General features: G+C 35.8%; 2 protein-coding genes across 2 annotated transcripts in view; both read left to right on the forward strand.

The window, feature by feature from the left end:
• The window catches only part of LOC117780003 (nitric oxide synthase), a 29,655-nt gene extending 22,796 nt beyond the window's left edge, over positions 1-6,859 (forward strand). Inside the window, exons 14-18 of the mRNA XM_034616368.1 lie at positions 2,287-2,626; positions 3,311-4,453; positions 5,116-5,240; positions 5,793-5,859; positions 6,594-6,859. Coding sequence (XP_034472259.1) covers positions 2,287-2,626; positions 3,311-4,453; positions 5,116-5,240; positions 5,793-5,859; positions 6,594-6,701 — 1,783 coding nt within the window. The 3' untranslated portion in view covers positions 6,702-6,859. The remainder of the gene's footprint in view (positions 1-2,286; positions 2,627-3,310; positions 4,454-5,115; positions 5,241-5,792; positions 5,860-6,593) is intronic.
• A 5,406-nt stretch (positions 6,860-12,265) lies between these two features.
• Positions 12,266-13,491, forward strand: part of LOC117780007 (cell wall protein DAN4) — a 38,386-nt gene continuing 37,160 nt past the window's right edge. Inside the window, exon 1 of the mRNA XM_034616374.1 lies at positions 12,266-12,666. The gene's annotated coding sequence lies outside the window, so the exon portion shown is untranslated. The remainder of the gene's footprint in view (positions 12,667-13,491) is intronic.

The raw sequence follows: 13,491 nt of genomic DNA on the forward strand, positions 1-13,491 counted from the left end.
TTTCGAGTGCACAAAATAATTACGAGCACAAGTTGTCCGAGGGCCACTTGACTCAAGTGAGAGGTGAACAACCATAAAAATAAAAGTGTTGCCTATTTTTGGGCACTCGAAGAATTTATGATGCTGAGAGCGGGAAAACGAACAGCCAATTTACAGTACAGCTTGCTAGCGTTTTAATTATTCCACACTCTATCCTTCCCAACCCATATTCCATTCTCCTACTTCTCCTTCTTGTTAGTTTCGCCAGTTGCTTGCCTCACTTGAATTAACTACTTTCACTGTTTCGCCTTGTTTACTTTTGTTGTTGTGTGTTTTGTTGTAGTCGCGCTCTGCCACCTGCCACCTACCATCATAGCTGTAAATTACGACACTCTTTTCACGCCAAGCTGCACTTTTGGGTTGCCAAATGCACAGGTAACCCTTGTAGCAGCTCCCGTTCCCCAGGCGATATTCGAGATGAAACAAGGATAACGCTGAGTAGTTTCTCTGTCGTTCTGTCGTTCTGTCTTTCTGCCTGCTTGTCTGTGTGTTTGTCTGTCTCTCTGTCTGTCTGTTTACCTAGTTGTTTGCTTGCCGATTTCATTGTTGCTGTTGCGATTAAGTTGATAGGCAGCACGCAGCTTGGCAACTCTACGCTGTGCTACCTTGATGAATTGCACATGGGTTAAGGATGTAACGGAGCTCTCGACACAGTGGTGTCAGCCGCTCAAATAGCTGTCAGAATGGAAGCAGTAATACTGAAAGACTGAAGAGAAGCTACAGATAGCTCAAGACATATAAAAGTAATTTTCTCTTTCTCTATTAAATCTGGTTTAAATTTAAGCGCATATTTAAATTATTATTATATTTTCCACTCTATCCACTTAGAAATAGTACAACAATGATACTTAATCCTTATTATTTCTATTTATATATTTATTTCTTAATAATCAGATTATTAAATTTAATGAGATGTGCATATTTTATTATATATAATTTTCTGAGTAATCCAAAGGCAATTGTTCATCATTTGGCTCAAAGCCAGGCAGCTGTGTGCAGCATTCTGTTAACAAGCTCTTTCGAGTTGAAAGCTCTGCTGATGTCCTGGGCGGGAAGGCTGACTACAGCGCACTTTGCAGCTGATTATGTAACAGCCAACAGGTTTTTACGACGCGCCAAAGCCATAAACTTTGACCCAAAGCCAAGCTGAGCAGCTAGCTCAAATAGTTTTGAACGCATTTGCCATCAAGATGACCCCAGACAAGGCCAGAACACAGAACCAGGGACGAAGCAACCACTAAGGGCCAACTGCAGTTGTCAGTGGATAGTCCTGGTCCGTTGTCTAAGCTGGATTTAACAGCTGCAAGGCGAATTTTAGTCTCTGTTCTCTGTTTCTTTAAAAACTGCCACTGTTCATTGTTGAATCATCACTCAACGCTTGCTGGGGCTGGACAGATTGGAGGGGAATTTTCAAGTAGCTGCAGGCATTTCCCACATGCTGTTTCAGTTGTTTGCTATTGTTGTTGTTGCTGCTGCTCGTGACGAGCTGCTGACGAGCGGATGATTACGCTTTTTAGCAATTGCTTTGCCAGTTGAGAGTACAAGTATAAACCCAAGCCAAGCTTCAGTTTCCACATTCACAGTCCAAGGCGAGACTTCCTCCTTGCGCTTATTATACCATTGAAAATGGACAGAAAAGAGAATAGTGATTTTGTGAAAGCGTTTCTAACATGCTTATTGAGTCTTCTCTGGACCTATTAAATATTATTTTTACTCTCGACAGATTTCTTGTCTATACTATTAATAATCGATTAATAAACCAAAAAAATACTTTAAAATACATATAAATTTAGTTAAGCATTTTGACACATTTTTGTTATTCTTAAGCATTTTAATTTTGTACCTGCTCGAAAATGAATAATATGTAAATATATTTAATTGTACCTAAAGCACCTTCTCGCAGGGTATCACTTAGACGTTTACTTTAGAACTCAGCATTTACACTTGTTTTATTTTGAGCTTTTTTTTCTTGGCCAACATTAAATGACAAGCGTAATAAATGTTTTGCTGTCACTTTTGTATCTGTTTGTGTGTGTGGGTGTGTTTGTGTTGCTTTTATTGTTGCCTCCTTTGCCGTGTCCTCTGCTTTTGTCATTGCACAACAAGAGGCAAGAGGCGTCCTCATGCTCCACGTCTTTTGTTTGGGCCGCCTTTGTGAAATTTGTTTGTGCTGAGCAGGCAAAAAAGCAGCGTAACATCTCAATCTAACTTATTTTTGGCCTCTTTTTTTCTGCCTTGTGTCATTAGCATGGGGGTCAGCTCATCCAAGTCCTTCATGAAGGCCAACTCACGACAGGACTTTATGAAGCTGCCGCTGCAACAAGTCAAGAAAATCGACCGTTGGGACTCGTTGCGTGGTTCCACCTCGGACACGTTCACAGATGAGACCTTTGGACCGCTCTCGAATGTTAGATTTGCCGTCTTTGCCCTCGGCTCATCGGCCTATCCAAACTTCTGCGCCTTCGGTCAGTATGTGGATAATATTCTGGGGGAGCTCGGCGGGGAGCGTCTGCTAAAGATTGCCTATGGCGATGAGATGTGCGGACAGGAGCAATCGTTTCGCAAGTGGGCACCAGAGGTGTTTAAGGTGAGACAGAAAATTCACATTAATTTCAGAAAATATGCCTAAGCTGGCTAGAGACTGGCCCAATTGATAAAAAGTGTTATTAAAATGGCATCATTGAAAATAATAGTGCTAAGAAAATAATTTAGATAAATTCTTCATTTTTGGCATAGAATATTTGTATTTCAAAGTTCATCTTATTAGCATTTTTAATTATATTTTTGAAAATAGTTTATTTAAAGAAAATGCATTTTATAAAAATTTTACATATATTTTTTCAAGTATTACTATTAGCCTATGAAGTTATGTCTAAGTTTTTCAGGGTCTGGAGAAAATAAGTGTAAATAAAAGAAAAAATATGGAAAAGCTCATGCAAATGAAATAGCTTTAAGTAAATGTTGAAAATATATGTTATACAATTTTTTCAAACTTAATTCTATTGGCACTTTATTCAACTTTTGAAAGAAACAGTTTTAACATATTTTGATATTTCAATAGTTTACCAAAAATATAAAAAAGTTAAAAAAAAATATGTTAAAATCTGAAAAAAATTATTAAACAAATTTATAAATGTTACACATTTTGACAAATGCTAAAAATTTTAGAATATGTTAAAAAATGTATATAAAATAAAGACATTTAAAAAATGTTAACTTAACTGCCTGCCTCTCTTACTTGCTCTCTTACCTTTCCTCCCTAACTCCGTAGTTGGCTTGTGAGACCTTCTGCTTGGATCCGGATCAGAGTCTGTCGGATGCATCACTAGCTCTTCAAAATGAATCCCTTACTGTGAACACAGTGCGTCTGGTGCCCTCTATGAGCAAAGTGTCGCTGGACAGCGCACTTTCCAAGTACCACAACAAGAAGGTGCACTGTTGCAAGATCAAGGCGCAGCCACATAATTTGACCAAGCTGAGCGAGGGAGCCAAGACGACAATACTGCTGGAGATCTGTGCACCTGGCTTGGAGTACGAGCCCGGCGATCATGTGGGCATATTTCCGGCAAATCGAAGTCAGTTGGTCGAGGGGCTGTTGGGGCGCTTGGTGGGCGTGGAGAATCCCGATGAGGTGCTGCAACTGCAGCTGCTTAAGGAGAAGCAAACCTCAAATGGCATTTTCAAGAGCTGGGAGCCACATGACAAGATTCCAGCTGATACTCTAAGGAATTTGTTGGCGCGTTTCTTCGATTTGACGACGCCTCCGTCGAGGCAGTTGCTCACATTGCTCTCGGGCTTCTGTGAGGACAGTGCGGACAAGGAGCGAATGGAGTTGCTGGTGACTGATTCATCGGCTTACGAGGACTGGCGTCACTGGCGTTTGCCGCATCTGTTGGACGTTCTCGAGGAGTTTCCTTCATGTAAGCCTCCGGCTTCCTTGGTGCTCGCCAATCTGACGCCTCTACAGGCACGTTTCTACTCCATTTCCTCATCGCCACGACGAGTCAGCGATGAGATTCATCTGACCGTCGCCATTGTCAAATATCGCAGCGAGGATGGTCAAGGCGATGAACGCTTTGGTGTCTGCTCCAACTACTTGGCCGGATTGCGATCCAATGACGAACTCTTCATGTTTGTACGCAGCGCCTTGGGCTTTCATTTGCCCTTGGATCGTAGTCGTCCTGTTGTGCTCATTGGTCCTGGCACGGGCATTGCTCCGTTTAGATCATTCTGGCAGGAGTTTCAGGTACTCCGCGAAGTGGACACATCCATAGCGTTGCCCAAACTCTGGCTCTTCTTTGGTTGCCGCAATCGTGATGTGGATTTGTATGCCGAGGAGAAAGCGCAATTGCTGCAGGATCAAATACTCGATCGTGCTTTCCTTGCACTCTCCAGAGAATCAGATATACCCAAAGTGAGTACATAAATTAAATAAAATACCAATCTTTAATTCTTAGGCAGTATTTATTCAAATTATTTATATATGATACATTGTAAGAAAATATTCGTTATTTATTCTATTTATTACATAACGAATTTTACTCTGCTACTACTACTAATAATGTAAAATAAATTTAAAACTTAAAGAGCGATACTTTTTAATTTGATTAAATACTAAATATATTTTTATTTAAAATTTTTATTTTAAAAAAAATTTTTTTTTTTTAAACTTTCTCAATTTACAAAATTGTTTTGTATCATCATTCATTATTTTTAAAAAAAATTGCATCTTCTTAATAATTTTAAAGTCTTAAGTGATTTAAGTACTTTAGTTTTTTATTTATTTATTTTATTGTAGTATTAACTGTAAAATTGTATAATAGTTTATTATATTGAAAAGGGGTTTTATGCTTTTTAAAGTGAATATTTTTCTGACTAAAATTCAATTTTTATGCCTAACAATTTATTTAACTCGATTTGTGGTCACTTTGATTTGTTGACATTGAACTTTTCACAATTCGAATTGTTTTTTGCCTAAACTAACATTTGTTTCAGCCATGCGTTCGCTCTTTGCCTGGTTGACAGTCATTTTATAAAATTGTTCTCTCTTATTGCTATTGCTTGTGCTTTTTGCAGACATATGTTCAGGATCTGATTGAACAGGAATTTGATTCGTTGTACAATTTGATTGTGCTGCAGCGGGGACATGTCTATGTCTGTGGGGATGTCACAATGGCCGAGCATGTTTACCAGACCATCAGGTGAGTTGCGAGTAGTTCAAAAGTTCCCTTCAGTATTTGAGTTTGATTGCCTTTGTGCTGTGGGCTGCCTGTGGGCGTGGCAAATGTTGCCAAGGGCCGTTGCTTAACAGGGAATTTATTTTCAAATGCTCTGTGGTTGTTTTGTCATCGTTTTGCTTTTCTCTGCTGTTTGACTTATTTCACTAAGCGAACTCTTGATTACGTGCATTATTGTGAAGGGAAACCGTGCACACAAGTAGATAGATAGCATATGAGCATAACAGCTTGTGCTTTTCATATCAATTCAGCTCTCTGCTTTTCAATGAGCTCGTAACTAATCTTAAGCGGTTTATGTTAATTGAAATTCCTCAGCAAATGACGAGCAGTTAAATCCACCTGAGCTGTCTAGCACGCCCACTTCTCAGAACTGTTCTAATTAGTGCGCTTAATTATGCGAAATCAGACAAACTTTAATTTACCAAGGCAACAACAGTAATAAAGAAAGACTTTTTGCTATTACTATTTTAAGTAACTCGCACACTTAACACATTTGATTGTTGTTTTATTCAAAAGGAAATGCATTGCCAGCAAGGAGGCCAAGAGCGAGTCGGAAGTTGAGACATTTTTACTCACACTACGCGTAAGTATCCTTAAACTAAATAAACTAAACTTTAACTGCTCACAGCATACGGAACTGTATGCGTGGCGTTTCCCTTGTCACACGCGGCGTATGCGTTTTTATTTAACCTCAGCAAGGGTGGGGGAAGGAAACCTGCGGGCAACACTTAGCCGGCTGTTTGCAGCTCCTTTTGCTGCATAAATGCATATTTCTATAAAAAATGCAAGCGCTTGTCGACAGTTACAGCTGCTTTGCTACAGATACTCTGTGACACGGGTTTAAAGGAGTAGTGTAGCTTATGTAAAATATACGAAGAAGATTGAAAATGTTTGTGATTAAATTATACAACATTTTGTGTAAATAAAAAAGTTACTTCCACAGTCCCTTATTTTAAGTGATTTTTTTCTATTATTGTATGTTGACGTTTTCTACGAATTTTACAATAAAAAAAAAAAAATTATATTTTCAAGATCAAAAAAATGTTTGAAATAGAAATTATTTTGACGATTAAAGGAAACCAAATCTTTATTTGTAATAGATAATTATAAAGCGATACATTTCATAGAAACTTAAAATCCTACATAAATTAATTATAGGGTATTAGCTAGCTTAGCAGTCTTACAAGTGGTTGCTTCCACTTCTTGCCTGCTTTCCTTGTTTACCCCCTTTTGACAGCCACAAATATGATGAAGTTTACATTTTTATTGTGTGTGTTTCTTTCTCTCTTCTCGTCGTTGTGTTTTTGTTGCACACAGGACGAGAATCGGTATCATGAGGACATCTTTGGCATCACGCTGCGCACAGCCGAGATCCACACAAAGTCACGTGCCACCGCCAGGATTCGCATGGCATCGCAGCCATAGTAAGGATGCCATCTTCTCAAATAACTCAGCTCTTACTTAAACCGCAACAAAAAAATGTTTGCTTTGACACTTATTTACTAAGTTTGTGTTTGTGTGTGTGGCGCTATTGAAAGTGATGTAAATGCAGAAAGTATTATTAAATATTAATTAAATGCAAATTCGATTTATTTACATACCGAATTTTTCGTAGGTTTTTCTTTAGGTTTGAATTAAACAAGCTTGCAAATAATAATTATTATATTTAAAATAATAATTTATGAATAAAATTCGATTAGAAAGATTAAGGAATATAATATCTGTTAATAATATACTTTGTGCTTTAGAACACAAACTCGAAAAATAAAATACCCACCGTTTGCCCAGAATATATTATAGCTTCATTCTGTAAACTCATTCAATTATTTGCAAACAGCCTGGCGTTAAAAATAGATTGCAGAAATATAAACACTTTTATTTCACACTAAATATAATCAAATGGAATTTCTGAATAATATCAGAATATTTAAAAAAAAAATATATCCTCGGGCTGCCAAAGATATAAGTAAAATACCCTTGCAGATCGTTAAAGTTATTAAATTTAAAATACATCCACAATTTTATCCATATAATAACTCAAAATTCGACTGATCTTTCTTAAGTCGGCAATTTGATTTAATATACATCTATATTAGCTTGTCAGGCGGATTCTTAATCAAATATGATTACTTTTATAAAGTCGTCAAGGACAAAATTATATTTTGTGAGACAATTATTACCTATTAAATTCTCCAAGGTTATATAAATATGTATTCAAATTCAAAGATATACAATTGTTCTTTCTTTAAATCATAAATGTAAATGCAATTAAAAAGTTTGCGCTATGTTCACTATATAAAAATATATAAAAACTAAGAACTACACCAAGTTTATAAAAACTCTCGATGTACAAACAAAGCAAATCAAAACTTGAAAATCTAAATGTCTTAATATATATTTCAATAAATCAAATCAACTGCTACAAATCAAATGCAAATACAATTTCAATTCCAATACAAATTCAATTTTACAACAGTGAAAGTCAAAAGATGCCTCTACGAAGTAATCATCATGGCCAAGAGGAAAGGCATTGCAGCGGGCGATAGCTAAGCGGCTTAATTTGAAAGGAACTCGCCAATTGACTGAACGAATTTAGCGGTAAAGAGGTAAATTGTGCATAATATGCAATTTATTAAATTAAAGAAAACAGAAAATATAAATTGGTTATAAATGGCTCAATATAATTTCTTGTATATAGAGCAATTGCGAGTCTTAATAATCCACCGATTTTTAATTTTATTATTTATTATTCTATTGCTAACATTATAATATCAGTATGCTCTGGCCAATGGCAAACTAAAACCAAAATTGTATCAGTTTCATTCATCTGTGGCTTCCGCAGTTTGTTTACACTGCACTCGCTTAGTCTCTCTATTTCTAAAGAAATTACGAAAATTCTATTGTGCGTACGACTATCAATTCTCTATTTGCGGCTGCGCCAACATTCCATTGTCTAACCAACAGCTAGACATTCTGTCTGACTGTCTGTCGGTATGTTTTTCTGACTATGCGGTTGGCAATGCGCTAAGATTTCAAAGAAAGAAAAAAAAACCTATCTCGAAACAGATTCATGCAACAGCTCCCCAACATCATCATCATCATCATCAGTGGCATCATCAGTATATAGAGTTGCCATAGGGTTACCTCAGTTGGGTTTCGAATTCGCTTCTAATCCATTCCTGGTCGTTTTGTTTAAATATCTGATTTCAATGTTGAAATTGAGTTGTGTTCGCTCGTCTGACTCTTGTTTGGTTCACGTTCTCTGTTTGAATAACTTACTTTGATATTCTTTAGTTGGTTTTACGGAAATGGCAATTTTATTGAACAGTCGCGGTTTGACTTCTGATTGACATTTGGATTTACTATGGCGCCTATCTCACAAAGTCGTCTCATATTTCACGGTCATGCGGAGGCAGTTTGTCATATGTCACAAACTGAAAAAATGGTAAGCCTAAACTGCAGGAATTTCTAGAAATTGAAGCTACTTTAAAGATTTTGAGGTTGTAAATTAAATTAAATTGCTAATTCCATGACATTTAATTTGCAATTTTTATCTTTCCAGTCTTAGTTTTAAATTTTGGTTCATAGTTTTTTACAATTTTATTATAATTTTAGTCAACTTTTTTTAGTTTACATTAAATAAATAAATAAATGACAAAGAAATAAATAATCTAGTTATCTATGTACCTTATGAATTAAAAATCACAAATAACTGATTGTGTAATCCTAAATATTCTTAATCCATTAATACATACAGTCATGCAATTTTCTGTCCTACATCAAATTTTTTGAAATTGGCAAAAGTAAAGTAACATAAGCATAGCTTGTCATAAATTATAATAAGCGAATATTACATACGCTAATATTTTGAGTCATAAAAGCTTTTACCTTGCAATATAATATGAAAAAAAAGATATGTGGTATATTTTCAATTCTGTCGAAATTTGTAAAGTCGCGTGGCAAAATAGCATGAGCTATGAGTTTGGAAACTCTGGAAATCGCGGTAACTGCTGTTCTAAGTAATATATATATATTTTTTTTTTTTGAAATGTTGCTTAGTATTGGAATTTCTACTGAAACGTGGTGCTAATGACATGATTACCGAGACAGCAACATGCTGATTATACAGAAATCAATTTGAAGAAAAAACTGTGGCTAATACAAAAAAAAAGTACTATAAGCTAATGTCAATGGCTTTAGGGGGTTCAAAAAACCCGAATCGCGTGATCGTTTTTACTTGGAAACTAGAACTGGAAATATAATTGATGATTAATCAAACTTGCCTTAAAGTAATCAAAGTGTTGCGATTGTTCTACAACACATGCACCCTATAAATTGCAGTTTTAAGCTCTGAAGCTTGCGATCAAGAAACAGGAGAAAAAAAATAAAGTTTCTCGACCTTAAAATATTCTTATTAAACAGATTTATTAAAACCGCCTAGCAGGGAATAACGGAACCGTTAGCTGAAACTAACCGTTTAATTTTTAGTACTGGATCTGAGACCGTTACCGAAATAAATTCTTTGTTCAAAACCGAATACCGAAACGTTTATACCGGTACGGTTAAAGAGTTGACCAACTTCAAACTGCCATAACTTGATTGAAACTGAGCCGATTTTCAAGCGGAATGTCATTTTGGTCTTTATTTGGCCTCTTAATTCATTTTGCATTCTAATTTTATTAAATTCTTAGAAAAAAATATTTTCCTCTAGATTCTACTAGATGTTAGTAAAGGTTAGGATGCTAAGGGTGCCCCCTTTGAATTTTCGAAAATTCAAAAATTTAAATCTCAAGTTTTCACTTTTAATCAACTTCTTACATCGTAATTGGTATAAAACAACACTTTAAACTTGATTCTGAGGCCTTTTATTTTTTTGTAAAATATCATATGAAATTGAACAAAAATTTGAACTTGTAAAGTGGCAAAATCCGCATTCTGACCAACTTCAAACTATTATAACTCTATCAAAACTGAACCGATTTTCAAGCGAAATGTAATTTTGATTATGGTTTGGCCTCTTAATTCATTCTGCATTCAAATATTTGAAAATTAGTCAAAAACATTTTTTTTCCCTATTTATTTCGGTACTGTTACGGACTGGAACTGACACCGGAACCGAAAAAAAAAAACTGAAATATAACCTTTTACCGCATTAGTTATTTCGGGACGTACCCGAACCGTAACCTAAATTTGTTTCTGTTTGATTTCCTGCCGCCTAGAGATTGTAACAATAAAGTTGTAGCACGAAATATTTTCTTTAAATAGGATAAAATATATTATTTTTTTCAGCATTTAATCATCCCCAGTTTTATCTGTTACGACGAATTAAAGAATTCACCTTTGGCACGCGTCTGGTTAACCAATAAGCTAACCGGCTTTTGCTCTCACAAAATTAATCACCGACTTTCAACGCATGCCAGTAATAATAACAACAACAATGACAACAACGGCAACAACATCAACAACCACCGACAGCCGCCGACTGCCAACATTCCTGACATAATTTCGTGTGTGACTAAGCAAACGAGTTCGGTTCAAAATTAGACGTCATCAACAGCAGCAACAGAAACAGCAGCCGTTGGCGCAACAGCATAAACCGCCGCTGGGCAACAGAGAAAAAAAACACAAACAACACACGTTGCTGCAGGAGAAACAGCAACAGCAACAAACAAATTCGACCGGCCGCACATTCAATATACATAAAGACAGACAACAAAAGAATTGAGAGAGAGAAAAAAAATGGAATTTTTAATTATCAAACGAAACGCAAAATATTCAAAAGCCATGCGAAACAGCAGACTGAAAAAAAAAGAAAATTAAATAAATTTGTTGCGACAACAGAGCGGAAGCAACATGTTGCCAACGCCAACAGCAACATTGCCAATTTGAGCCATAGCAACAACAAAAACTGCAGCAGCAGCAACAACTTAACAGCCGGCTTAAGTTTGCACGAGCTAAGCTTGAAGTTCACTTCGAACTTGTCGACAGGGCAGAAGAAATTGAATGCACTACCACAAATTTGGAATACTCTTTTATGAAATATTGTATTTTTCGTATTGACATTTAATGCTATGATTTATAGAATAGAAATATTATATTTTTAGAAGTAATTATAAATTGTATATAATTACTTCCGTAAGCAGAAACTTAAATTTATTGTTAAAAATAAATATTTATAGATTTTAGACTAATTCAGATTAAAGTTGAGCTTGAATATTCTTAGGCACTTCAAAATACTGTTTGAAATATTACAATTAGTTTTGTTTTCTGTTTCTTATGTCATTGCTCTCACAAAAACCATTTATTTTATTAACCTGCTTGTCGCTGAACATATCCAAAAATACATAGAAATAAATTTGTGAATAAGTCGATTTTATTTTGGGAAAAATTTGATATATTTATTAAGAGCAAGCGTTGATGTATTGCTTATAAGCTCAGTAGTAGGATCTAGATTTTAATCTGACTGTTTATAAATTAAGTTTTATATTAACATACAGTCCTGTTTATCTAAAAACTAAATGTTTAAAAATAAAATAAATATTTAAATAAAGGAAAACTAGACTAAAATCATAAAATTTATATTTCTTGGCTGCAAAATGTTCTGACTTTAAGAACGTTACATTATTTTTAGGAACATGCATATACCCTAACTTTGTTAGTTTGTGGCGTCGCGTCGCAGCCGGCTCAAGCTAACATTGGGACTTGAACTTGCGCTCGAGCCAAAGTCGCGCTCATGAGCATTTGTGTGTGTACGTGTCTCTCTCTTTCTCTATGTGTGTATGTGTGTGTGAGAGAGCGGGCTTATTTAGTTTGGCTGAGTGTCTGTTTTAGTTACCGACAGCAACAACACAAACGCAAATGCCTGACGTCGACGTCGCTGCGACAACATTGTTACTGTTGTTGTTGTAACTGCTGCTGCTGCTGCTGTTGCCGTTGCTGTTGTTGTTGTTGCTGTTAGCCGTTGCTGCTGCTGTTGTTGTTTTTCAGTTTGGCTGCGCGCCTCGCGTCGTTTATTTTAGTTAGTAACGAGATTTCGAGCGCTCAACGTTGGCGGCGCGGTTGAAAAAAGCAAAAGCAAAATCAAAATCAAAAGCTCAGCCACAGTGCGTACTCGCTAAGTTAATACTGAGCGTGTTCAACTGTTTTGTCTCTGTGTGCGTGTGCGTGTCTATGTGTATGTGTATGTGTATGAGCGCGTTGTGCAGACATGAAATGAATAAGAAATTGGAAAAGCACTAAAAACACAAAACGCAAAAGAAAACGCAAAGAAACGTGTTAAAGCCAATGGGCTAACCAAGCGAACATCGGCAACAATAGCAGCAGCAGTATTAACAACAGCAACAACAACAACAACGGCAACAACGGCAACAACCGCAACAACTAAAACTAAGTACGTTAATCAGAAAATATATTTTAGCCCATTGCGCGCCACATACGAAAAAGCGCGAAATATTTTGTTGCCCCCATAGCGTGTGTGCGTGTGTATGTGTATGTGTGTGTGAGTGTTGTCTGTCCCTCTGTCTGTGTGTTAGTAACAACAAACAGCACGACAATTATTATGCATTGCAACTACAACAACAAAACTAATGCAAAGTTGTTGATTGTTGATTTTGGTTGCCAAGAGTGAAATTATTGAACAATAAATCCCACAAAAAAAACCTCTAAACGAGGTAAAAGTCTAGTGACGAGCAATTTCTAGACCAAATTTTGATATCAATTTTGTGACGAACAAAATTCAGTTTAATCTAAAATGTTAAATAAAAATATAAATTAATATAAAAAAACGAAAATTTTCATTGTGCACTGTGAGTAAAAGGGTGATCTTCTTTGTACATAAAATAACTTTTGCGCAGTGCCGAATGCCAATTTTCGTTTTTTATATTAATTTATATTTTATTTAAAATTTTAGATTAAACTGAATTTTGTTCGTCACAAAATTGATATCAGAAATTTGGGTCTAGAAATTGCTTTCGTCACTAGACTTTACCTCGTTTAGAGGTTTTTGTGGATATCAGAAATTTTGCAATTGCTTTTGCTTTTGACATTGTAACTTTATCATTAATGCAAGCAAATAGTAAAATATAAAAATTTAGTTGTTGAACGTATTTCATATTTAAAAAATTTTTTTCTTTAATTATAAAGAAAACTAGCGGGCTCGCCCCTGCTCGCTTTGCTCGCGTTGCTACAGCCGAGCATACTCTACTGTCGGAGACCC

Source organism: Drosophila innubila (genome assembly GCF_004354385.1).
Source record: "Drosophila innubila isolate TH190305 chromosome 2L unlocalized genomic scaffold, UK_Dinn_1.0 4_B_2L, whole genome shotgun sequence".
Classification (NCBI taxonomy): domain Eukaryota; kingdom Metazoa; phylum Arthropoda; class Insecta; order Diptera; family Drosophilidae; genus Drosophila; species Drosophila innubila.